The sequence below is a fragment of the Eriocheir sinensis genome, chromosome 54, assembly GCF_024679095.1.
Source record: "Eriocheir sinensis breed Jianghai 21 chromosome 54, ASM2467909v1, whole genome shotgun sequence".
Lineage (NCBI taxonomy): Eukaryota > Metazoa > Arthropoda > Malacostraca > Decapoda > Varunidae > Eriocheir > Eriocheir sinensis.
The window spans coordinates 5671029-5697600 of NC_066562.1; the positions used below are offsets into that span (position 1 = coordinate 5671029).

Consider the following 26572-nt stretch of genomic DNA (forward strand, 5'->3'; position numbering starts at 1 on the left):
AACAGAATTTTAATGTAGAGAAAATATACAACTGACAAAGCTTCAAGTAGTGGCTCATTAAAATTTCCTGGCTCTAAGAATTTGGTCTATTGAAATTCTTAAACCAATGTAATTTTTTATTAATTTATACCAAGGCACTGAGTATGTGTATTTTAGTTTCCTGGTTTTGAGAGTTTGGACTTCAGTAATTTCTGGACAGTAGAATTTGGATTAAGAGAAATTTCCTATACTCTGGTAAACTGTGCGGTGGTATATATATGTACTAATGACAAAAATATAGATTGGCAACATTTTTTTCAATGCATCTCAACCTCCCAGAGCAGTAGGTAGTTTTCTTAATACGAGTACAAAAAGGCAAATACACCCTGCTTTAATCATGGAAAACCCAAAAGTAACTCAGTCCCAATTTCTCATTGCCTCGGAACAAAAGGATTCAGTCTTGTCTTCCTTGATGAACCCCTGACCTCCATCCACCAAGGCTTTCCTCAATGCCCATATATAAACAAACACCTTTCAAAACAACGAAAGAATAAAAAGGGAAATATAAAGTTAGACAAATATCTAAACAACCCTATAAGCCCATGTATAGCCATGAAAACAAGAAGAGCTGATATATGTATCCAATTATACATCTCAATTATACAAAAGCTGTGATAACATTTTCAATGTCCTTAGCATACAATTAATTTACACCAGCAGTCCCCATCCTGACTCCCTGAGGTGCCTGCACCCCTCTCCCACACCCACAGGCGGGCAAGATGGAATTTCAGGGGTGCTACAGAGTGAGCTGCATTCCTGATTGGCGAGTCATGAGTCATCACTGCCAGCAGCCGGTCAGCAAAAAAATTCCACACTTTGAAAAAATCATGAATGAGAAGCAGGAGCAGAAAGCCACTGAATTTATGTTCAGTGTGTGGAATGATTCTACTGCATGTATTGCTTTTCTGAATAAATTAGAAGTTAGCCTAATTATTCAATTTATATTTGCATTTAAGTTCAATTTGTTCACCTAATTGTGATTCAGTTTGATTAAAAACTTAGAAATTAGACTTTTCATCTTCAAATGTGTTATTACTTCTGTAGCGGCAAGAACCTGAAGCAAACCCTGCCTTTGGGCGCGGGACAGAGAAGAGGTTGGGAACCGCTGCTCTACAACAATAGCCTCACAGTTCTCCCTATTTAGCTACCTTGTACTACACCTGCACCTGATTAACCTTGGCCACGGGTTGAAGATATCACCACCACCACCACCCCTTCCCCTCCTTAGTTCACCTTCCCAAAGTACTCGAGGGAGCCTGAAGGGTCTGGCTTGATGGTGGGGGACTCTGGCTGCCAGTTGGCCGGACACACTGCAGCAAGGGGGGAGGAAGGAACATTAGTGGCTCAGAAATAAAAAGGCTGGAAGAAAGACTGAAGGAGAAAAAAGAATCATTATTGTACTCATGAAAAACTTAGTACGTACATATTAGGGACAATTTTGAAGATTTACAATGCTGCTTTTTTTCTAGGGGACTGCAACTACTATTACTATCACTATCACAACCACCACTACCACTATTACCACTACTACCAGTTTGTTGTATAAAAAGTCTCATTAGTAAGGAAGTATGTATGAATTTCCTGGGTCAAGGCCTAGAGTAACTCTTAGGGGTTTTGTTAGGTTAAGTTAGGTTAGGTTAAGTTTACATTATCTTCATACACATGATAGTCAGCATCTTTTGGTGTAAATCAACAAAGACTGACCTCGCTTTGTTATATAGAGTCTCTCATAACTAAGGAAGCATATATGAGTTTTCTGAGTCAAGACCTATAGTAACTGTTTGGGGTTTTGTTAGGTTAGGTTAGGTTAAGTTTAGGGTATCTTCAAACACATGATAGCCAGCACCTTATGGTATAAATCAGCAAAGAATGACCTCACTTTGTTGTATAGAAAGTCTCATAACTAAGGAAGCATATATGAGTTTTCTGAGTCAAGACCTATAGTAACTGTTTGGTGTTTTGTTAGGTTAGGTTAGGTTAAGTTTAGGGTATCTTCAAACACATGATAGCCAGTACCTTATGGTATAAATCAACAAAGAATGACCTCACTTTGTTGTATAGAAAGTTTCATAACATAGGAAGCATATATGAGTTTTCTGAGTCAAGACCTATAGTAACTGTTCGGGGTTTTGTTAGGTTAGGTTAGGTTAAGTTTAGGATATCTTCAAACATATGATAGCCAGCACCTTATGGTATAAATCAACAAAGAATGACCTCACTTTGTTGTATAGAAAGTCTCATAACTAAGTAAGCATATATAAGTTTTCTGAGTCAAGACCTATAGTAACTGTTTGGGGTTTTGTTAGGTTAGGTTAGGTTAAGTTTAGGGTATCTTCAAACACATGATAGCCAGCACCTTATGGTATAAATCAACAAAGAATGACCTCACTTTGTTGTATAGAAAGTCTCATAACTAAGGGAGCATATATGAGTTTTCTGAGTCAAGACCTATAGTAACTGTTTGGGGTTTTGTTAGGTTAAGTTTAGGGTATCTTCAAACACATGATAGCCAGCACCTCATGGTATAAATCAACAAAGAATGACCTCACTTTGTTGTATAGAAAGTCTCATAACTAAGGAAGCATACATGAGTTTTCTGAGTCGACCTATAGTAACTGTTTGGGGTTTTGTTAGGTTAGGTTAGGTTAAGTTTAGGGTATCTTCAAACACAAGATAGCCAGCACCTTATGGTATAAATCAACAAAGAATGACATCACTTTGTTGTATAGAAAGTCTCATAACTAAGGAAGCATATACGAGTTTTCTGAGTCAAGACCTATAGTAACTGTTTGGGGATTTGTTAGGTTAGGTTAGGTTAAGTTTAGGATATCTTCAAACACATGATAGCCAGCACCTTATGGTATAAATCAACAAAGAATGACCCCACTTTGTTGTATAGAAAGTCTCATAACTAAGGAAGCATATACGAGTTTTCTGAGTCAAGACCTATAGTAACTGTTTGGGGTTTTGTTGGGTTAGGTTAGGTTAAGTTTAGGGTATCTTCAAACACAAAATAGCCAGCACCTTATGGTATAAATCAACAAAGAATGACCTCACTTTGTTGTATAGAAAGTCTCATAACTAAGGAAGCATATATGAGTTTTCTGAATCAACCTAAAGTAACTGTTTGGGGTTTTGTTAGGTTAGGTTAGGTTAAGTTTAGGGTATCTTCAGACACATGATAGCCAGCACCTTATGGTATAAATCAACAAAGAATGAACTCACTTTGTTGTATATAGAAAGTCTCATAACTAAGGAAGCATATATGAGTTTTCTGAGTCAAGAACTATAGTAACTGTTTGGGGTTTTGTAAGGTTAGGTTAGGTTAAGTTTAGGGTATCTTCAAACACATGATAGCCAGCACCTTATGGTATAAATCAACAAAGAATGACCTCACTTTGTTGTATAGAAAGTCTCATAACTAAGGGAGCATATATGAGTTTTCTGAGTCAAGACCTATAGTAACTGTTTGGGGTTTTGTTAGGTTAAGTTTAGGGTATCTTCAAACACATGACAGCCAGCACCTCATGGTATAAATCAACGAAGAATGACCTCACTTTGTTGTATAGAAGGTCTCATGACTAAGGAAGCATATATGAGTTTTCTGAGTCAAGGCCTATAGTAACTGTTTGGGGTTTTGTTAGGTTAGGTTAGGTTAAGTTTAGGGTATCTTCAAAAACATGACAGCCAGCACCTTATGGTATAAATCAACAAAGAATGACCTCACTTTGTTGTATAGAAAGTCTCATAACTAAGGAAGCGTATACGAGTTTTCTGAGTAAAGACCTATAGTAACTGTTTGGGGTTTTGTTAGGTTAGGTTAGGTTAAGTTTAGGGTATCTTCAAACACAAGATAGCCAGCACCTTATGGTATAAATCAACAAAGAATGACCTCACTTTGTTGTATAGAAAGTCTCATAACTAAGGAAGCATATATGAGTTTTCTGAGTCGACCTATAGTAACTGTTTGGGGTTTTGTTAGGTTAGGTTAGGTTAAGTTTAGGGTATCTTCAGACACATGATAGCCAGCACCTTATGGTATAAATCAACAAAGAATGAACTCACTTTGTTGTATAGAAAGTCTCATAACTAAGGAAGCATATATGAGTTTTCTGAGTCAAGAACTATAGTAACTGTTTGAGGTTTTGTAAGGTTAGGTTAGGTTAAGTTTAGGGTATCTTCAAACACATGATAGCCAGCACCTTATGGTATAAATCAACAAAGAATGACCTCACTTTGTTGTATAGAAAGTCTCATAACTAAGGGAGCATATATGAGTTTTCTGAGTCAAGACCTATAGTAACTGTTTGTGGTTTTGTTAGGTTAGGTTAAGTTTAGGGTATCTTCAAACACATGATAGCCAGCACCTTATGGTATAAATCAACAAAGAATGACCTCACTTTGTTGTATAGAAAGTCTCATAACTAAGAAAGCATATATGAGTTTTCTGAGTCAAGACCTATAGTAACTGTTTGGGGTTTTGTTAGGTTAAGTTTAGGATATCTTCAAACACATGATAGCCAGCACCTTATGGTATAAATCAACAAAGAATGACCTCACTTTGTTGTATAGAAAGTCTCATAACTAAGGAAGCATATACGAGTTTTCTGAGTCAAGACCTATAGTAACTGTTTGGGGTTTTGTTAGGTTAGTTTAGGTTAAGTTTAGGGTATCTTCAAACACAAGATAGCCAGCACCTTATGGTATAAATCAACAAAGAATGACCTCACTTTGTTGTATAGAAAGTCTCACAACTAAGGAAGCATATAATGAGTTTTCTGAGTCGACCTATATAACTGTTTGGGGTTTTGTTAGGTTAGGTTAGGTTAAGTTAAGGGTATCTTCAGACACATGATAGCCAGCACCTTATGGTATAAATCAACAAAGAATGAACTCACTTTGTTGTATAGAAAGTCTCATAACTAAGGAAGCATATACGAGTTTTCTGAGTCAAGACCTATAGTAACTGTTTGGGGTTTGGTTAGGTTAAGTTTAGGGTATCTTCAAACACATGATAGCCAGCACCTTATGGTATAAATCAACAAAGAATGACCTCACTTTGTTGTATAGAAAGTCTCATAACTAAGGGAGCATATATGAGTTTTCTGAGTCAAGACCTATAGTAACTGTTTGGGGTTTGGTTAGGTTAAGTTTAGGCAGAGCTGGGATTCTGTAGAAAAAATCTACCACCGGTATCGGTAGTCGGTAGCGAGCCGCGTCCAATCGGTATCGGTAGATCGGTAGATTTTTCAGAAATCTACCGATCGGTATAGATTCGGTATCGGTAGATTAAAAAACTCTATAATTATATAATAAAAAAATGCTTTTAAAGGCCCTTAACACACTGGGACTGCCTGCTGGGGCCGGGGACCGGGCTACTGGTCAGGAACCTCCTCATGTTGATGGCGACTATACTCTGTTCACTTAAGTCTGAGCCAATTTGACAATATAAAGGTAAGCGTGTTTGTAAGCACACTGGCACAGAATAGATTGGCAGGAAGTGTTGTGTGAAATTAATTCTAACAGAGGTTATAGAAAGCTTGAAAGCCATAGAAGTAGTCAGTAAGCAATGAGTTTACAAGTACGATTAAGTTTGTGTCATCAATTTGGAGCCTAACCTAACAGAGCCTCACTCCCATGGCCTCTGCCCAGGACACGTCCTCAAGTCCACAGGGGGAAGGAGACGCTGCCTCCACACCTCACCTCTCCCCCACGCTGCCTCACACGTGACACTGGCTTACGTGACTAGCCTCACTCTGCCGCGTCCCTCTTACAGGGTTCACACACTCCTACACACGGGCCCCGCCGCGCCACATACAAAACACTCACTCAACACACAGCATATCCTAACCTCTGGTTCGTAACAATATGATTAAATAGTTCAGACTTGATCAAAACTTTTTTAATGTAAAATAAAGTTTAAAAAAGGAAAATCACTTGAAAAGTTAAAAGCACAAAACGATTAAGTGCTGCTGCCACAAGTGGTGGACTTAAAACACTGCCACTTAAAACACTAGGCGATGAGGCTGAGCACGTTGTCGAGCGTAGGAGCTAGAGCGTAGGTGTAGGCTACCTGCGTCGGCAGGCCAAACAGAGTGGGGCTCCCCACAAAACTTTTTGCGGGAGCGAGAAACTGCTAGGTCGTGGCTGCCTCTGATTGTCTGAGAACGCCCAGAACGGCCGGTGATTGGCTAAGCGTGATGACGCAAAAGTCATACCAGGAATTACCAGCTAACTGCTTCCCATAGATGCGCCGAACGTGTTGAAACTTGTCCGTTTCATTTTGCCGGGTCGTCTTCTCTTAAGTCTTAACAAAAAGTCCCGCTTTTTAATCTACCGATACCGATTGACTGCCAATCATGCGATCGGTAGCGGTATTCGGTAGTTTCTTCAAAATACCGAATGATCGGTATCGGTAGCAGTAATCTACCGCCGGTACTACCGATCCCAAATGTCAATCGGTAGTCCCAGCTCTGAGTTTAGGGTATCTTCAAACACATGATAGCCAGCACCTCATGGTATAAATCAACAAAGAATGACCTCACTTTGTTGTATAGAAAGTCTCATAACTAAGGAAGCATATATGAGTTTTCTGAGTCAAGACCTATAGTAACTGTTTGGGGTTTTGTTAGGTTAGGTTAGGTTAAGTTTAGGGTATCTTCAAACACATGATAGCCAGCACCTTATGGTATAAATCAACAAAGAATGACCTCACTTTGTTGTAAAGAAAGTCTCATAACTAAGGAAGCATATATGAGTTTCATGAGTCAAGACCTATAGTAACTGTTTGGGGTTTTATTAGGTTAGGTTAGGTTAAGTTTAGGATATCTTCAAACACAAGATAGCCAGCACCTTATGGTATAAATCAACAAAGAATGACCTCACTTTGTTGTATAGAAAGTCTCATAACTAAGAAAGCATATATGAGTTTTCTGAGTCAAGACCTATAGTAACTGTTTGGGGTTTTGTTAGGTTAAGTTTAGGATATCTTCAAACACATGATAGCCAGCACCTTATGGTATAAATCAACAAAGAATGACCTCACTTTGTTGTATAGAAAGTCTCATAACTTAGGAAGCATATACGAGTTTTCTGAGTCAAGACCTATAGTAACTGTTTGGGGTTTTGTTAGGTTAGGTTAGGTTAAGTTTAGGGTATCTTCAAACACATGATAGCCAGCACCTTATGGTATAAATCAACAAAGAATGACCCCACTTTGTTGTATAGAAAGTCTCATAACTAAGGAAGCATATATGAGTTTTCTGAGTCAAGACCCATAGTAGCTGTTTGGGGTTTTGCTAGGTTAGGTTAGGTTAAGTTTAGGGTATCTTCAAACACATGATAGCCAGCACCTTATGGTATAAATCAACAAAGAATGACCCCACTTTGTTGTATAGAAAGTCTCATAACTAAGGAAGCATATATGAGTTTTCTGAGTCAAGACCTATAGTAACTGTTTGGGGTTTTGTTAGGTTAGGTTAGGTTAAGTTTAGGGTATCTTCAAACACATGATAGCCAGCACCTTATGGTATAAATCAACAAAGAATGACCTCACTTTGTTGTATAGAAAGTCTCATAACTAAGGAAGCATATATGAGTTTTCTGAGTCAAGACCTATAGTAACTGTTTGGGGTTTTGTTAGGTTAGGTTAGGTTATCTTCAAACACATGATAGCCAGCACCTTATGGTATAAATCAACAAAGAATGACCTCACTTTGTTGTATAGAAAGTCTCATAACTAAGGAAGCATATATGAGTTTTCTGAGTCAAGACCTATAGTAACTGTTTGGGGTTTTGTTAGGTTAGGTTAGGTTAAGTTTAGGGTTTCTTCAAACACATGATAGCCAGCACCTTATGGTATAAATCAACAAAGAATGACCTCACTTTGTTGTATAGAAAGCCTCATTAGTAAAGATTGTACTACTACTACTTTTTCTATAATTAAACTTATTCTTGCAACAAACATATCACAGCCTTGTTGACTTTTTCACAGGAATCAAACAGCAAAAAAGTGAATAAACAAATAAATATCCCCCCTTTAGAAACTGACCTTCACCATGCTCTGCCACAAACTGGAATGCCTTGAGCAGTCTGAGTGTCTCCTCGACCGAGCGTCCCACCGGCAGGTCGTTGACGCTCAGGTGGCGCACGACACCTTCAGGGTCGATGAGGAAGAGGCCGCGCAGAGCCACACCGTCACCCTCCAGCAGCACCCCATAGTCCCTCGAGATGGTCTTGTTGAAGTCGGCCAAGAGGGGGTATTTCAACCCACCCAGACCACCTTGCTGCAGGGTTTGTTTCTCTTTTATCATCTCATGTCTTATACCTCCTTAAGGATACCCTATTTGCCAGAAACAATGACACACTTTTTTCTCAGAGTAAGATTAAAAAAATTACCATGTGTCTTGGATGCCAAATGTTGTAGTACTTTTAGGCGTAGTCTTGGCCTATATGAAGTGTACTGAACAGATAAGACATTGCTGAAGGATTATGACAGTCTAGCAGCCCCTATTCACCCAAGCAGTGTTGTGTGGTAATGAGATGAGCCTTACAGCAGATAGTTATTGTCTTGTGTTGGGTGTCATTTGTATGGTTTGTCATGTTCGTATTGTAATAAAAAAATTGAAAAGTTGTAGTAAAACCGGAAAGACATACAGTATATTCCAATGGTAGTGTGACGTTTAACCACAAACTCCCTCAACCAAGTCTTTGTATAGGTCACTGGCTGGGCGCCACTAGGGAAACAAGACGTACCAGTAGTAAATCACACCACCACCACTACCACTCTCAAGAAGCCCAACTACACCTCAGCCCCCACCCTTTCCACTCACCTTCCTGGGCATGTTATTCCAGGCCAGGTGGGAGAAGTGTGAGTCCGTGGACACACCCACCACCTCACAGTTCAGCTGCTGGAAGGCCGCAATGTTGTCACTGAATGCGATGAGCTCCGTGGGGCAGACAAACGTGCTGTGGATACGATAATTTTTTCTTATAGGCAGATGAGGCAGCAAGGGAAAAAAAGGAACAAGAAAGACAAACAAGAATATACATTTCCCTTTTTCTTTTTGTCTCTTTCCATTGAAACCCTCAACTTGTAGAAAGAATGGCAAAAAAAGAAAGAGAAAAAATTAACCCGGTAGCTGCAGGAATCATGTTTCTTAAAGGCCCTTCTAAGTAAATTTATGGGAAAAAAAATCATCACTCACACAAACCATTATATGTATCAATGCATTTGTGATCAGTTTATGTATCCTCTATTTTGGGGGGTTCATGTCAAGGCAAGAATTTGGCCCATCGCTGGTACGCGGAAAAGCCACAAATTTGGCCATCGCTGCTACCGGGTTAAATAATAAACAAAAATTGACAAAGGAACTAAACACAAGGAATCCACCACTCACAAGTCTAAGGGGTAGAAGAACAGCACCAGGTACTTTCCCCGGAAGTCTTCGAGGGAAATTTCCTTGAAGTCCCCGTTGACCACCGCCTGGCCCTTGAAGGTCGGGGCGGGCTGGGTCACTGCTGGAGCCAGGCATCGCACTGAAGTGACCAACCCTCTCTGCGCACTGACGCGGGGGATGATGCGCGAGGCCTGTGGGAGGAAGATGTTTGATTATACATTCATTATTTTCCTCAGGGAGTATGGGGGGGGTGGGAGATGTGATGAGCCAAATAGCAAAAAAAAGAGCCCACATTAGTACTAGCAAAGTTAATGGTAAATCTTAAGAATAGCGGCTCCTAGCGGGTGCGCATTTAGGGCACGGTGTGGTGGTAATTACAACATTTCTAGCACGTACGATGGGGTTTTGACAAGCGGACAGGCGTGTTTATGTCACAAAGGGTGTATTTTTCTGCGCGGGCTCTTCCCTTTCTTCACCCCAGAGCTCACAGTCTCATCGCCCATCGACTTGAAGAAATTGTGAGGCCAGCGTGGAAAAATACACCCCTTGGGACATAACCACGCCTGTCCGCCTGTCAAAACCCCATCGTACGTGCTAGAAATGTTGTAATTACCACCACACCATGCCCTAAATGCGCGCCCGCTTGGAGCCACTATTCTTAAGATTTACCAAGTTAATTACTATTAGTACAGTGGACATTACCCAAAATTAATCAAACACCACAATAATAAACATCTAAAATATGAATTCCTTACCCTAACACCATGTCCAGGTCAGGTTACTAAAACCACCATAACTGATAAATATTGATAATGAAGTAAGGGGAGGAATTTCAGTCTCCCAACAAATATTACTTAATGGGACCGTCTAAGAATTTATCATTGGTTTTTCTTGACTTTTTGTGTAGTGATAAATAACAAAATAAGGGAAATAATTAGATAAGAACACATGAAAACCTAAATCTCCTGTGATAAGTATTGATAATGATATATAGGCAAGAATTAGGAAGTCTTCCACCATCTATTACTTAATGGGACCATCTAAGAATATATCATTGGTTTTCCTTGACTTTCAGTGTAGTGATAAATAACAAAATAAGGGATATAATTGGATAAGTTAAGAACACATCAAAACACACATCTCCATCAGTACAGGTTTCTCATTTTTCCCCAACACTCCTAATGATAAATAACACTCCTAGTAACTGAATAATAGCCACCACACTATTATAAACACGATGCCATCACCGTAAAAATGAAAAATAATAAAATAAATAAGGTAAGAATTAAGTAAGAACACATGCACACCTATATCTCTATCAATACAGCTTTCCCATCTTCTCCCAAGGCTCCTAATAATGAATAATATTCCTAGTAACTTAATAATAGCCACCACACTATAATAGACACAATAACATCACCGTAACAATGAAAAATAATAAAATAAATACGGGTAGCGATTACGTAAGAACACATGAACACCTATATCTCTACCAATACAGGTTTCTCATCTTCCCCCAACACTCCTAATGACTAATAACACTCCTAGTACTTAATAATAGCCACCACACTATAATAGACATAATAACATCACCGTAATAACGAAAAATACAGGTAAGTACACATGAACATCCATATCTTTATCAATACAGCCTTCTCATCTTCCCCCAACACTCCTGATAATAAGTAACACTCCTAGTAACTTAATAATAGCCACCACACTTTGATAAGAACAATAGTATCACCGTAATAGCGAAATTTCTCAACATCCCGGCCATGGTGCAACCTATCAGCTGATCGTCTGCTTCTCGGCTCCGTTTTCTCTCTCAATGGCCCAAGAAAATGAAGTTATTTACCTTTTCACCTATTTTGTCCTTATTTTCTGATGTTTTTCTTGTTTTTCGTGTGTTTTGGTGGATGTGGAGTATTGGTGTGTGTTCTGCTTGTAAGTTTGTATGTGGTATGTGTGAAAAATTGTGTGTCTCATGTATTAAATAGTTGTTTGTATATATAAGGAAAGGGTTCTCATGGCTGTTAGGTTTGTAATGACTCATGAATTATCCTTATTTCATTATCTGATACATTCTTTTCATTCAACAAAAGCACTTTAGGTGGTAATTGATAAAGTAGTTTGATGTTAAATTTGTAATAGTCTACGGTCAAAAAAAGATTACTAAACTACAAGAACCATTCAAAAGGACCACAGAGGGATAAAATGACAAAACTAAATGTATAGACAAGTTACATAATTTATAATTAAGCTACAAATTAGTATTAAATGCAATTGTACTGCGTAAAATAAAAAGTAATGCATATGTTTTTCTAAAGATACGTAATTATAAAAGAAAAAGTGAACTAGTGTAATTTCCTGCCCGGATGACATCGTGCCTTAAACTAATGAGTAAGGAAAATAACGAGCGTTGGTGACGCTTCGCTCTGCTAACAGAGTTTAGTGGAATTCTTTGTAAGGGCACAGGTCGTCCCAGGCCCACCCGCCTACTTTGCGGGAGGACCGGGAGTAAGCGATCTGCCCTCTAGAAACAACACATATTTATATCCCGGTAGCTGCGGGAATCATGTTCTTTAAAGGCCCTCTAAGTGAGAAAAATGAGAAAAAATCATCACTCGCACAAACCATTACATAATTCTATATATCAATGCATTTGTGATCAGTTTATGCATCATCTGTTTGGGGGGGTTTATATCATGACAGAAATTTGGCCCCTCGCTGGTACCGGGTTAATATTTTGAACAGATATGGGGAGAGAAACACATGACTAACGATCTGCTCTCAAGAAAGAATGCATATTACCTTGACCCTGAGGAATAGTTAGTTAATGAGGAGACAAAATTATTATTCATTATCTTTTAGCGATCTGCCCTCTTTAAAGAACACGTAATACCTTGAGGAATATAAATGAAAGGAGAAACACATTACGTTATCTGTTAGCGATCTCCCCTCAAGAAACCACAGAGTTATAGACTAGAGGGTTCAACTCCAATCTCTCGCCACGGTGAGAGGTGAAGCCACTGATCCTGCCTGTAATTCTGTGGTCGGCCGCCAAAGGGTGACGGATTGGCGACCTTTCCATGATTCCACATGTTTACACTTAACCACTATTAGCTAGCCACCATTATGATATTTTGGAAAACTGAGCCGATCATCGTGTTGATGAGACATTGCTGCATATCATGATCACAAATTTATTGCAACTACAATAAAATAATGAGAAAAAATTATAGTAGTGTACAAACATTTCTGTTCACCTTTTTTGCTTCAACTCCTTGTCATTCATGAACTTTTTATTGCATTAAATTTTCGTTTACAGTTTCAAATTCAGCACATTTTTCCGATTCAGATGGTATATGACATGTACCAATGTAACAATAATCAGGGGGTAAAAAATTGACAAGAAAATAACAAATCTATCTGACAGAGGATCGCCGAGGCGCTGCTAACCTGATAATAGCACTAGTAGACATAACTATGTGATATTAATTTTATCTCTGTCTCGCCATCCGTCACCCTAAGATGGCCGCCAGTTGCTTCAAAATCCAGGCTCTGGGACCCCTCTACGTATATAACTCTGTGCAAGAAACTAATATAAAATACCTTGATGAATAAAAAAAATGTGAAGAGAAACATATTGCCATCTGTTAGCTGTCTGCTCTATAGAATCTAATATATAATACCTTGAATACATACATTTCAGCGATCTGCCCTCAAGAAACAATATATAATACCTTGAAGATTAGTTTGTTAATGAGGAGACAAGCATGTCCTCTATAAACAACATATAATACCTTAATAATACCTAACTTTCAGCAATCTGTCCACAAGAAACAATACATACCTAATACCTTGATAAATAGTTTGTTAGTGACGAGACAAACATACCTTTCAGCGATCTGCCCTCAAGAAGTTACTTAATAGTTTTTCTTATAATTATTGACTTTGAGGACCGGGGGAGTTAGCTGCTGAATATTACCTTTAGAAATAGTTTATCAATGAAGAGACAAACATATAGCCTACCATTACCTTTCAGTGATTTGCCCTAAAGAAACGCTGTTGAATATTACTTTTATTACTGCCGAAGAAAATAGACAAGTTGTGATTGTCTTCTAATAGGAAAACAAATATACCGTGGGTGAATATATTGAACAGGAAATAGTCGGTTAATATGTAGAGAAAACAAACATTACACATTACCTAAATAATTATCGACAAATAGGAGTAATATCTGTCATCTAGAACCATTTCATATCATTCCTCGATATATAAACAGTCGGGTAATAAGCTATGTGGAGGAAACAGATATATTAGGCTAGTTTAATAGTTATCGAGATGTGTATGGCAAGAGTTAGCGATCTGCTGCCCCCAGAAACATTACAAATATAGGCAAGTTGTAATTATGGATGAATACATTAGATAGGAGTTAAGTGACTTGGTGCCCTATCATTACCTTAAGAAATAGTCGGTTAATATGTGGATAAAACAAGCATTAGGCTACACAACATTACCTTAATAATCATCGACAAATAGGAGTTATATCTGTCCCCTAGAACCATTTCATATCATTACCTTAAGAGAAACAGTCGGGTAATAGGCTATGTGGAGGAAACAGATATAATATTAGGCTAGTTTAAAAGTTATCGAGATGTGTGTGGCAAGAGTTAGCGATCTGTTGCCCTCCAGAAACATTACAAATATCATAATTATCGATAAACCAATAAATATGAGCTCTGGGGAAACATTAGGCTACTCTCAGAACCATATCGGTAAATGTATGGAGTTATTGGTGTTCGGTTACCTACGTTACTTTGCTCTTTATTCTCGCCATAAACAAAGGAGATTAAATAAAATATATATAACAGAAATAAACAACGAAACAATATATCGAAGAGGATTAACTACAATGGAGGGATGATATAATTTTCCAAGGTATGAAAAAAACAAAGGAATATTAGCTAATGACTGTATCCATGGATAAACTAAGGCTGGTAATGGAGGATTTATGATAATGGCTTATATAGTTATGATGATGATTAATGATAATAATGATAATAATGATAATAATAATAATAATAATAATAATAATAATAATAATAATAATGATAATGATAATGATAATAATAATAATAATAATGATAATAATAATAATAATAATAATAATAATAATAATGATAATGATAATGATAATAATAATAATAATAATAATAATAATAATAATAATAATAATAATAATAATAATAATAATAATAATAAAAACCCACAGTGACAGACGATAGTGTTATATTTTTAGCCAAACAGTTTCGGTGGACACTGCCACCATCTTCAGTGGTGTAAAGGAAGAGTAGAAGTGGTTACAATGGTTTACAATTCTCCTTTTATAAACAACGGAAGGAAATATATAACTATCGTCTGCCAGTGTGGGTTTTTATTTATACTTCAAGAAACCACGTCAGTGTGATTAGCCGCTCTAATAATAATAATAATAATAATAATAATGATAATAATAGTAATAATAATAATAATAGTAATAATAATAATAATAATAATAATAATAATAATAATAATAATGTCAGTGTGTCATTTGACCCGCGCCGCGCGGCGTCAGTCACCATCACGACGCGTCTGAGAGTGTATCGCCGCGCCGCGAGATGCCGAGCCGCGCCGACACTTTCCCGCCGCAGCAGCAGCAAGAAGGTGACGATAATGGCGCGCGTCATTCCTTCCCGCCGCAGCAGCAGCAGCAGGAGGACGAGGACAAGGGCGTGCGGCAGTTCTTCCCGCCCGGCGCATGGGACAGCCTGCCGCCCATCGAGCAGCTCCGCTACGCCAACCTCTACAGGAGCCACCTCGCCCGCCGCAGCCTCGGTGAGCACACGCACGCGTTCCATGTATCCTCAGGCACACTTTGGGGGGCTACAGGGAGTCTCATGAGTTGGTGGGGGAAGGTGCCCAACGTAAGGTGCCCGATGAACAGTAACTACACCAGAACAACTAACGAACCTACACCACACAACCGTACACTCCTGCTGTCTTTCCTTCTCCCCGCCTGTACCTTCACCACTAACACACTTCCTCTTCGTACTATACCCTTGATTAAAAAAAAAAAAAAAAAAAAAGCATGTGCAGGTGGGCGGCGGGCGACGAACGGGCACAACGAGAAAATGGTGAATGTTCAAATGAGTAATGACGCCTGCACTGCGACTCGACAGGGAAAAGTTAACATGTGCTCAGTAAAAAATAAGTAAAGTAAAGCAAAAGAAAACTGGCTAATATTACAATTAAAAGAGATGTGGTGTTTTGTAATGGTGGCTGTCGACGTGGTGTAGTAGTAGTTGTCTGACCCCACTCCTTTGGCCGCGGCGGGTGTCCACCACCTCCATCCACACACCACCACCACCACTACCACCATTACTAGAATCACCACCACCATCACAACTAACATTCCTATAACCACCACCACTATTACTATGATCACCATCACCACCACCACCACCATCACAGACTCACTCGTTGAATCCAAAAGAAGAATAACCTAAGTCAAAACGTTTGACATGAATAAAACTTTGCGAAAAATAGAAAATTTCTGGAAATTAGAATTATGAGAGAGAGAGAGAGAGAGAGAGAGAGAGAGAGAGAGAGAGAGAGAGAGAGAGAGAGAGAGAGAGAGAGAGAATATCTACTAGCCTAGGTAGAAACAAAACAACGAGTGATCCATTCAATAAACTAATCATGAGTCATTAGATAATCATAAAAGGAATGTCAGCCTTAATCCATGGCTAAAGGTAAAGTTGAAAGCAAACGATATAGCTGCGCATGGCGGCGGTGCGCATCCCCATCCTGTTAGCCCCTTGAGCCTGTGGTGGGAGAGAACCCTTAACCCGACACAGTGCCAATATAACATCTGGGCGGACGAAGTAATAACAGACACGATACAGTGTTTCAAATGGCAGCTTTGTTTCCAGTGAAGAAAAAATAATTGAGAACAAAATAACTGAGTATGTACATATATGTAAAATAAGAAAAATGAGAACACACATAACAGGAATGAAAGGAATAATAAGGCAAATAAAATAAGATCCATAGGAATGAACTAATACAAGAGTTCTTCACTATCTTGGGGCAAAAAAGGCGTGTGTTTCCGCACGCACAACACTCTCACAACACAGCCGTTGAATGAGTGTCAGTCTTATGTGTGTTTGAGTGTGTCAAGGGTGGGTGGGTGAGGGCCACGCGTAACCAGCTTCCAGCCTACGCATGTGCGTGTCTGCCCCACAGGACTGTGCCAGAAGCCGCTCGACTTTATGAAAGTGCTGCAGGAGCCCCGCCCCTCCCCGCCCCGAGGCACCAAGAGGCGGCCACGCAGGGACGACGACGACGACGACGACGACGACGACTGGGTGCCAGAACGTGACGCGACGACTCATGTGGCCCGCAGGTGTGTGTAATAATAATAATAATGATAATAATAATAATAATAATAATAATAATAATAATAATAATAATAATAATAATAATAATGATAATAAAAATAAAAGGTTTGATAATCTTTGACAGTCGCGCGTGTGTGTGTGTGTGTGTGACCCAAGCGGCAAAATATGGATGTCACCTAAGACTTTACCTTAATATTTCTCTCTCTCTCTCTCTCTCTCTCTCTCTCTCTCTCTCTCTCTCTCTCACACACACACACACAGGTCTGTACCCCCGTCTAAGGCTCGGCGTGGACCAGGTCCCGCTCAGGCCCCGGGCACCTCCGCGGCTCCGCCGGTGAAGCGAGGGCGGCCGCGTGGGGCCTGTCGGTGGGCGAGCGAGGGGCACAGCATCAGCAGCAGGGGACCACTGAGCGGCGGCCAAGAGGACGTAGTGGCTCACTGGAGGACAGCAATACTGCAGAGGAGCGACGATCCCGATGACCACGCCGCCAAGGTGGGTGCCGGACCCCTGGGACACCACCTGGGGAAAGATTGATTGGTTGGGTCATATTTCATTTTATTGTTGTTATACGAGATGAAACGGGCAATATCATAGTCCAATAGTCCCGGGGGGGTAGAACCACTTTGACCTGGGAGGAGGAGTCACTTTAAAGTTGTGAGCACCACCAGGGCCAAGGGGTGGAGGGGGTCACTATCAGGGTCAGGAGTGAAGGATGGCAGCCGAGCACTAGGGGGAGGGGGTGATCACACTAGGGGCAGGATTAACTCTTCCCTCTCCCCCAGTCTTCTACCAACACAGGCCTCCTTCGTAAAACCTAGCCGTTGCAAAGCGGCATTGCATTAAAGCGCCATAGCCGAGTAAGTAACCGTGACCCCTGCTCTTTGTGTACAGGTGGTGCCCCGCGGCCTGGCCATGGTGAAGGCTGCAGTCCGCCGGGACACCAACGGCTGCTCGGGGCACTCCACGCGCAGCCCAGCAGCATCGTCGACGCCCAGCACAAAGTCACTGTCGCAGGACGAGTCAACCGTGCTGGACGGTTACCTGGCGGCCATGGCAGACGGCAGGCTGGACCCGCTGTGTTCGTACATCGACGGAGTCGCCGAGTGCCTGACGCTGTCCCCAGGAGGGAAGGAGCCTGAGCCCCTGAGGGAGTGTGACACAGCGGCCGCCAGCCCCGCCGGCTGTGACGCCTGGCTGAAGGAGATCGTGCAGGCTGTGCAGGAGGTGGAGCAGCAGCAGAAGTGTAGTGAAGCGGAGGAGGCGCCAGCACAAGGGACGGGGGAAGGCCAGCAGGCGACAGGGACGGAAGACGAGAAGGAGAAGGAGCAGGCGCCAGCGTCAGCACAGAACACGGGGGGAGGGGAGCAGGCGGAGAGCAGGGATAAAGACGCGAAGAAAGAGGAGCTCCGGGGGAAAGAGAAGATGGAGGCAGAGGGGGAAAGGATGGAGGGTGGAAAGACCAACGAAGAGGCAACGCAGAATGGGAGAGAGATGAAAGAAAAGGTGGAGGACGACGAGCACACGAAGGTGACCAAGGAATATATGGGTGTCGACGCGGCACAGGGCGGCAGGAAGGGCCATGGAGGACAGGCGGAGGCTCCTGCAGGAATGGAGAGTGAGGACAAGGAGAACGTGGACCCCTGCTTGGTGCGAGCGAGAGGATCGGGGAGCAGGCGGGGTCCTGGGCTGCTGCTGCCTCACTCTCCGTCGGGCACAGCAGCAGCAGGACAGCCATTGACGGGAGGGACGAAGGAGAGGCGACAGCTGAGGCCCAGGACCCGCCGCCGCCAGTACTACGAAGACGACAACATCTCCAAGGATGACGATTACTTGTGTGAGTGTGAAAACCTTACTTCTGTCCACCAACCTCAGAGAAGTCAAAATACTGCTGCAGTGCTCACGTTGTACTCATGTCGATCGTCCTTTACAGCACTCTAAAAGTTGTAATTTAAATAACGGTCCTTTTCTATAGTTTTACAATAGTATGTATCATAAAACACTCCAGGCACACCAACACAGTAACACACAACACAGCCCAACACCACACAGCACACCTCCATCCAATACACAGCACTCCTTGACGGCGCACACTCAGACACTGCTTTCTCTCCTCGCAGACTGTGACGAGTGTGCCATGGAGTGGGTTGGGGAGTGTGCACTGCACCCACTCACTCTGATTCTGGATTGGCCTGTGAGTACTTCTTGGGCAGGGGGTGCATGATGGGATGACAGAAGGACCTTTACTGGGGCAGCGAGTAGGCGGAGGAAGGGTAGAAGAGAAATATCTGAAGAATAGAGGTCATAAGTGATCCCAGTTCCTCACCTGCCCTTGTTTCCTTGTACAGGTGGTTCGTGACGGCAGCGAGGGCCAGCGGGCGCGCCTCACGGCCCCGTGGCCCCTGTGGGTGGCACCGTCCCAGGTGGAGGGCGCCGGGCTGGGGGTGTGGACCGCCGCCGAGCTGCCGCCCCGCCTAATGTTCGGGCCGTACGAGGGTCGCCTCCTGGCCAGAGTACAGGAAGGCACTGAGTCTGGCTACGGATGGCGGGTGTGTGTGTGTGTGTGTGTGTGTGTCATTAACCAATCTTGCATTACATATGGAGTATATCAAATACGATGCAAAGACTAATATCAAAGGCTCACGCACTCTTAACACTGATGTAGGAACTTTCTACACACACACACACACACACACACACATACATACACACTGGTCACCTCTTTAACTATACCACCCTCCTTCTCCCAGCTACGAGGACAGCGAGACCCGTTGTGCTGCGTGGACGCCGTCGACCCCAGCATCAGCAACTGGATGAGATACGTGAACTGTGCGCGGACTGAAGCGGAGACCAACTTAGGGGCTCTCCAGTACAAGGGTCACATCTACTACAAGACGCTGTGCTCCATTAAGAGGTATGTACATGTCTACCACTACTACTGCCACTACTACTACTGAAATGCTCTCCCTTGGGTGCGCCTTCCTCCCCTACCCCGTCAATGGATGTCATGCGGCCACCTCGACGACTACTTTCGATGGTCGTAACGTGCGTCTGGCTGCTCGATATTTACAACGTCGTGAGGCAAGATCCTGACTGTGACAGCGGCCAAAGATAAACTGAAACTTTCAAGTTCAGCATTCGTAGCTTTTAATAAATTGAGATGCTTCCTCCACTTTAATATTTGTCAAGGGAGAAATACAATGTCTTAGTGGCTGTTAGAACTATTGCTTAGGTTTAGAATAGACCTTGCTCCATTGGGCCTGTGTGGTCTGAACATAATGATTTTTGTGAATATTCTCTCTCTCTCTCTCTCTCTCTCTCTCTCTCTCTCTCTCTCTCTCTCTCTCTCTCTCTCTCTCTATCTATATATATATATATATATATATATATATATATATATAATATGGTTCTGTTGTTGCAGCGGCAGCGAGCTGATGGTGTGGTACGGTGATGAGTACGGCGCAGAGCTGGGCCTGACGCGGGTGCAGGCGTCCTCCGAGGCCAGGCCCGTCAGCAGCATCTCTCGCAGGGGGCGTCCACGGCACCCCCACCGGCCCATCTTATCTGCCACGCCTCCCCTGGGGGGTGCCACGGTCAACCGGCATCCGCCCCCCACACCTGTCAAGGCTCAACCAGGTGGGTTTGCCTTCCCGCACGACCTTGAGATAAAATTAATGGTCAGGCAGATGTTATGTTAGGACACGAGCGCTAAGACAGCGAATAGAAGGGACGCAGCTCCCACGATACAAGAGGCTGATATAAGGTAACGGGCCCATGACTATTCTTACCTATAGAGAACACTCGTCAGGACGGTCACGTGGCCTCTTTCACGGCCATTACGGGAAACGGGTCATTACTTATGTTGATGATAACGCTGTAAGTGTTCCTCGTCACTGTATCTATATGTCCACCTCTACACTTGTACATTTCCCTGTTACTCTTTCTCGTGTCATCTGTGTTGCAGGACTGGTCGGGGCGCAGCTGCGGGACACCGAGAGGGCAGGTGCTGGGGCCCACGGTGACCCGCCTGGCGCCACACTGGACGAGACCACCGCCATGAGCCTCCAGAGAACAGTAGTCCCGACCGGCAACGGAAAATGTGGACCCGGGCCTCAAAACGGCACCCCCCACAAGACGACAGCAGAGGGTCAAGCATCAGGTGGGGAGAGGGAGGGGGGAGGAGGTGCAGCCGAGGGAGAAGAGAAGCGAGAGAAGAGAGAAACCGAGATGAAGGAGGAAGATGAAGATGAGAATATTGTCAAAGTGAAGCCCCACGCATATCTGGAGTGTGGGGAGGAAAATAGTCAACGTGATCATATGAATAGCCAGACAGTAACACACGCCAGAGAAAAGCCCCATGAGTGTACGGACTGCGGGAAGAGGTTCGGTACAAGAGGCGAGCTGAATACTCATAGACGCATACACACAGGAGAGAACCCATATGGAAACACACAGACGAATACACACAGGAGAGAAGCCATATGAGTGTCCGGATTGTGGGAGCAGATTCAGTCATAGAGGCGACATGCTTAAACACAGACGAATACACACTGGAGAGAAGCCATATGAGTGTCCGGATTGTGGGAGCAGATTCAGTCAAAGAGGCAGCATGGGAAGACACAGACGAATACACACTGGAGAGAAGCCATATGAGTGTCCGGATTGTGGGAGCAGATTCAGTGATAGAGGCAGCATGGGAAGACACAGACGCACACACACTGGAGAGAAGCCATATGAGTGTCCGGATTGTGGGAGCAGATTCAGTCAAAGAGGCGACATGAACAAACACAGACGAATACACACTGGAGAGAAGCCATATGAGTGTCCGGATTGTGGGAGCAGATTCAGTCATAAAGGCAGCATGGAAACACACAGACGCATACACACTGGAGAGAAGCCATATGAGTGTCCAGATTGTGGGAGCAGATTCAGTCATAAAGGCAGCATGGAAACACACAGACGAATACACACTGGAGAGAAGCCATATGAGTGTCCGGATTGTGGGAGCAGATTCAGTCGAAGAGGCAGCATGGAAACACACAGACGAATACACACTGGAGAGAAGCCATATGAGTGTCCGGATTGTGGGAGCAGATTCAGTCATAAAGGCAGCATGGAAACACACAGACGAATACACACTGGAGAGAAGCCATATGAGTGTCCGGATTGTGGGAGCAGATTCAGTCAAAGAGGCAGCATGGAAACACACAGACGAATACACACTGGAGAGAAGCCATATGAGTGTCCGGATTGTGGGAGCAGATTCAGTGATAGAGGCAGCATGGAAACACACAGACGAATACACACTGGAGAGAAGCCATATGAGTGTCCGGATTGTGGGAGCAGATTCAGTCAAAGAGGCCACGTGGAAACACACAGACGAATACACACAGGAGAGAAGCCATATGAGTGTCCGGATTGTGGGAGCAGATTCAGTCATAAATGCAGCATGGAAACACACAGACGCATACACACTGGAGAGAAGCCATATGAGTGTCCGGATTGTGGTAGCAGATTCAGTCATAAAGGCAACATGGAAACACACAGACGAATACACACTGGAGAGAAGCCATATGAGTGTCCGGATTGTGGGAGCAGATTCAGTCGAAGAGGCCACATGGAAACACACAGACGAATACACACTGGAGAGAAGCCATATGAGTGTCCGGATTGTGGGAGCATATTCAGTCGAAGAGACAGCATGGAAACACACAGACGAATACACACTGGAGAGAAGCCATATGAGTGTCCGGATTGTGGGAGCAGATTCAGTCATAAAGGCAGCATGGAAACACACAGACGAATACACACTGGAGAGAAGCCATATGAGTGTCCAGATTGTGGGAGCAGATTCAGTGATAGAGGCAGCATGGGAAGACACAGACGCACACACACTGGAGAGAAGCCATATGAGTGTCCAGAGTGTGGTATGAGATTCAATCAAAGTAGCAACATGCATACACATAGAAAAACACACACAAGAGCCACACAACACTAATGAAGGAAAAAACTAGACTGAATCAACACTATACGAGAACTTTTATACTATGAAGAGACAGCTATTATCACCATCATCCTCATTATCATAACCACCACACCACAATCACCATTACCTTCTCCTTCATTCATTACTACTACTACTACTATTACTTCTACTACTACTACTACTACTATTACTACTACCATTATCATCACCATCTTTAGTATCATGACTTCTATTATTACCAATTATTTTTTTTCTCAGTACCAGGAGTAGAATTTCCTCAATGGAGACAAACATTTAATTGATGTTTGGAAATTTCAATTGCAAACACTGTACACATTTTTTTCTTAGATTTTTTAAGACAATAAATGAAAATAACGGACTTGTAACCCGCACAGGAAGTAGAGTGAGTGGAAATATGGTTAGTTTTATTTAGTGGTGAGAGAGAGAGAGAGAGAGAGAGAGAGAGAGAGAGAGAGAGAGAGAGAGAGAGAGAGAGAGAGAGTAAAAATGGCCCTAAATAGTTTTAATGATTTGACTAAGGAACTCTCTCTCTCTCTCTCTCTCTCTGAAGTATACCTGACTCATCATTGTACTAAATAAAACATGTGTTACAATATCTTCTTTTCCTCCTCCTCCTCTTCCTCTTCTTCTCTTCCAACTCTCCCACTGTTCCCTCCTCCTCCTTCTTCCTACTCACCCTTCCCCTCGATTCTTCTCTTCCTTTCTCTCCCTCTCGTCCTCCTCTTTCTTCCCCTCTTCCTACTCTCCCTCTTTTCCCTTCTTCTCCTCCTTCCTCTTTTCCTCCTCCTCCTACTTCTCCTCCTTCTCCTACTCCTATTCTTTCTCTTTTCCCTCCTTCTCCTCCTCCTCCTCCTTCCTCTTCTCCTCCTCCTACTTCTCTTTCTTCTCCAACTCCTACTCTCTCTCTCTTTTCCCTCCTCCTCCTCCTCTTCCTCCTTTTACACCGATAACAAGGGAAGTCGCTGAGTAATAGACAAAAGAATAACAAAACTCTTGAAAATATTTACACATTACACACTCAGGTTAACAGGACATTCAGATTCTTCAATAACAATAAGATGATAAAAGTAATATTTCAAAACTTCTCCTTGTGATACTTTCTAGATTGATTCAACTTCTCCACATGCAACATTTTCACATGCACAAACACTTCCAACACAACACAACACAACACAACACACTTACAACACACAGTACTTTCAAATTCACAAACTCTGTACAACTACTGTCTACCATTTACTGTCAACAAAATCTACAACCATAATACAAGTCAACATTCACAAACCATTCAACACACTGCAACACAAATACAACACATGTAAATCTATGTTACCCTCACTATCACAAACTCTGGAGATCTATAGCCTATCACTCACAAACAATACTACTACTACTACTACTACATTCTACACTTCACATATCTACAATCCACAAATAACAAGCAACACATTCTACAACAACATTACAACTCACAAACCTTCTAATATTACTCTTTCTCTTCCCTTACTTTTCTGACCCCTCAAACATTTCCCTCCTCCTCCTTTTTCTTCTGTTCCCCTTCCTTCTCCTCCTCTACCTCCTCCAGTTCCCTTTCCTCCTCCTCTTTCTCCTTCACCTTTTGTACAGCACCTCCTTCCTCCTTTTCCTTTCTCCTCTTCCTCCTCCTTCTGTTACTTCTCCTCCTCCACCTTCTCTTTCTCCTTTTCCTTTCAGTACTGCAGCTCCTTCGTGGTTTCTTCCTCCTCGTCCTGTTTTTCCTCTTCCTCCTCCTCTTTCTGTTTCTCCTTGTCCTCCTCCTAGTCTTCAGGGATGCAGGAAGTTGTCAAGCAGTCTGTTCGCCCAGCTCTCGTGGCCCCAAATGTTCGAGTGCATCCTGATCCTCAACTTGGCCTGGTCGTAGTAAGGCACCTCCGGGAACAGTCTGAGCCCGGTGATGGCCTCAACGTCCTTCACCTTGGCGCTGTACTCCTGGGCGAACCTGGCGCTGTCCTGGGAAGGGAGGGAAGGGTGAGAAGAGGGAGTGTATGGTGATGGAGAAGGAGGAGGAGGAGGAGAGAAAAGAAATAAACACACACACACACACACACACACACACTCACTCACCAGGCAGTTCGTGACAGGGATGAGCTGAGGAAAGACGAAGGCGAGGGAGTCCAGCTTGTGGTGTGGGCAGAGGTGCAGGCCGCTCACCGGGGCAACACACCGCGTCACCACCAGGAACAGGTGTGTCGGGACGGCCACCAGGTGCTCCCCACGGCTGCACCAGGACACACAAGGGTAGCGTTCAAAGTTAAGGTTCAAGGTTAATGTTCAAAGGAAGAGTTGTATATCACGGTACCCACTATAAATAAAATCCGCCTGCGCCACTTATGGGATGAGGCCGTCACAGAGGCCCCTCACGAGAGCACACACACACACACAAAAAAAAAAAAATAATAATAATAATAAAATAAATAAATAATGTATGTCTGGTCATCTCCTTGTGAAAATGTCAATATCTTTATCTGGATTACGAGTCAACAATGATTAATCAACAGAAAAAAACTTCAAATATCAAAGAGTGAAGTTGTTCCTGAATCCTGAATACTGGCAGATTATAACCGAAGTGATTTATGAGGAAATTTAAACACAATAGTAGAAAGTGATCTCTCTCTCTCTCTCTCTCTCTCTCTCTCTCTCTCTCTCTCTCTCTCTCTCTCTCTCTCTCTCTCTCTCTCTCTCTCTCTCTCTCTCTCTCTCTCTCTCTCTCTCTCTCTCTCTCTCTCTCTCTCTCCAGCCTCTCTCTCCTTACACCCTCCCCCTCTTTATCTCCACCCCCATCTCTTTCTCTCCTTCTCTCCACCCTTTCTCTCTCCCTTCTTTCTTTCATCATCTTACCCCATTTCCTCATCCGCCACAGTGTCACCATCATAGTCCATCACGGGCCCGGCCACCACATTCAGGGGACCGTACGGGACCCTCCAGCGAGCCACCAGCGTCAGCAGCTCCCTCCAGCGCCTCGCCGCCTGCCTTGTGAGCGGCACGGCGTTGGAGATGAGGTACGGGAGGGACTCGCACGCCGGCCCCTTGCAGCTGAACTCTGGCGTGGGGATGAGGGAGGTGGCTGTGAGCTGGGTTAGGTGTGGTTAGGTTTGGTTGTGGTTTTGAGGATGAGGAGAATGGGAAGGAGAGGTTTAACAGTAGTAGTAGTAGTAGTAGTAGTAGTAGTAGTAGTAGTAGTAATAGTCAGAGGAGGAGGAGGAGGAGGAACAGCTAAGAGGAGGAGGAGGAACAGATAGGAGGAGGAGGAGATGAAGAGGAAGAGGAACAGCTAGGAGGAGGAGGAACATCTGGGAGGAAGAGGAACAGCTAGAAGGAGGAGAGGAAGAGAAACAGCTAAGAGGAGGAGGAGGAACAGATAGGAGGAGGAGGAGAGGAAGAGGAGGAGGAACAGCTAGGAGGAGGAGAGGAAGAGAAACAGCTAAGAGGAGGAGGAGGAGGAGGAGAGGAAGAGGAGGAGGAGGAACAGCTAGGAGGAGGAGGAGGAGAAACAATAGAAAGATAAGGAGAAAGACGAGAAAAATAATATCAATAACTATGTAAATATTAATAACAATAATAAGAAAAAAAAAACAAGACAAGAGAGAAAAAAAAGGAAAGGAATAGGACGATATAAATAACAACAACAAAATCACCACCACCATCACCA

General features: G+C 42.9%; 4 protein-coding genes, 1 long non-coding RNA gene and 1 other non-coding gene across 20 annotated transcripts in view; 4 read left to right on the plus strand and 2 right to left on the minus strand.

Moving 5' to 3' along the window:
- Positions 1-103: 103 nt before the first annotated feature.
- LOC126983619 (thioredoxin-dependent peroxide reductase, mitochondrial-like) lies at positions 104-11291 on the minus strand. 13 transcript variants are annotated; one of them, XM_050836456.1, is made up of 12 exons: positions 11182-11291; positions 9438-9628; positions 8871-9006; positions 7891-8324; positions 7052-7221; positions 6580-6721; positions 4499-4764; positions 3904-4333; positions 3404-3563; positions 2584-2893; positions 2318-2423; positions 104-1977 (listed from the first exon to the last, which is right to left on the minus strand). In XM_050836456.1, the coding sequence occupies exons 1-4, from the start codon at positions 11212-11214 to the stop codon at positions 8007-8009; spliced, it is 678 nt and encodes a 225-aa protein (XP_050692413.1). In that variant the 5' UTR covers positions 11215-11291; the 3' UTR covers positions 104-1977; positions 2318-2423; positions 2584-2893; positions 3404-3563; positions 3904-4333; positions 4499-4764; positions 6580-6721; positions 7052-7221; positions 7891-8006. The 13 variants fall into 13 exon arrangements, with proteins under 13 accessions (XP_050692413.1, XP_050692420.1, XP_050692411.1 ...); XM_050836463.1 differs by lacking the exons at positions 2584-2893; positions 3404-3563; positions 3904-4333 and having other exon boundaries at positions 2318-2395; positions 4567-4764; XM_050836454.1 differs by lacking the exons at positions 2584-2893; positions 3404-3563; positions 6580-6721; positions 7052-7221 and adding an exon at positions 7484-7561 and having other exon boundaries at positions 2318-2583; positions 3762-4333; positions 4499-4658.
- On the plus strand, positions 1727-7688 carry LOC126983620 (uncharacterized). Its single transcript, XR_007736047.1, has 4 exons — positions 1727-1840; positions 4362-4686; positions 6842-7006; positions 7347-7688. It is a non-coding gene; the product is annotated as an uncharacterized LOC126983620 (long non-coding RNA).
- Positions 11292-11820: 529 nt separating the features above from the next.
- LOC126983817 (U12 minor spliceosomal RNA) lies at positions 11821-11970 on the plus strand. The gene has a single exon (XR_007736262.1). It is a non-coding gene; the product is annotated as a U12 minor spliceosomal RNA (small nuclear RNA).
- A 3061-nt stretch (positions 11971-15031) lies between these two features.
- Positions 15032-21317, plus strand: LOC126983462 (histone-lysine N-methyltransferase PRDM9-like; the record flags this gene model as incomplete). Its single annotated transcript, XM_050836160.1, has 9 exons — positions 15032-15314; positions 16725-16884; positions 17141-17372; positions 17772-18714; positions 18998-19071; positions 19226-19426; positions 19628-19791; positions 20299-20513; positions 20842-21317. Coding segments are annotated over exons 1-9 (2682 nt in total), but the record flags the coding sequence as incomplete, so codon positions are not given.
- Positions 21316-23596, plus strand: LOC126983618 (zinc finger protein 658B-like). The gene has a single exon (XM_050836453.1). The coding sequence runs from the start codon at positions 21319-21321 to the stop codon at positions 22873-22875; it is 1557 nt and encodes a 518-aa protein (XP_050692410.1). The 5' UTR covers positions 21316-21318; the 3' UTR covers positions 22876-23596.
- Positions 23597-23863: 267 nt separating this feature from the next.
- LOC126983621 (venom phosphodiesterase-like) overlaps positions 23864-26572 on the minus strand; it is a 40861-nt gene continuing 38152 nt past the window's right edge. For all 3 annotated transcript variants that reach the window (XM_050836471.1, XM_050836468.1, XM_050836470.1), the window contains exons 13-15: positions 25762-25963; positions 24988-25141; positions 23864-24873 (exon numbers count right to left, since the gene is read on the minus strand). In XM_050836471.1, the coding sequence (XP_050692428.1) occupies positions 24688-24873; positions 24988-25141; positions 25762-25963 (542 nt within the window). In that variant the 3' untranslated portion in view covers positions 23864-24687. The remainder of the gene's footprint in view (positions 24874-24987; positions 25142-25761; positions 25964-26572) is intronic.

Coding starts and splice junctions, on each gene's coding strand:
- LOC126983619 (XM_050836466.1), bottom strand. CDS start 11,214: ATGGCCGGGATGTTGAGAAATTTCGCTATTACG. Junction 9,629..11,181: donor TGAGAAATTTCGCTATTACG/GTGATACTATTG, acceptor TTCCTCCCACAG/GCCTCGCGCATCATCCCCCG. Junction 9,007..9,437: donor TTCTTCTACCCCTTAGACTT/GTGAGTGGTGGA, acceptor TCGTATCCACAG/CACGTTTGTCTGCCCCACGG.
- LOC126983618 (XM_050836453.1), top strand. CDS start 21,319: ATGGAAACACACAGACGAATACACACAGGAGAGAAGCCATATGAGTGT.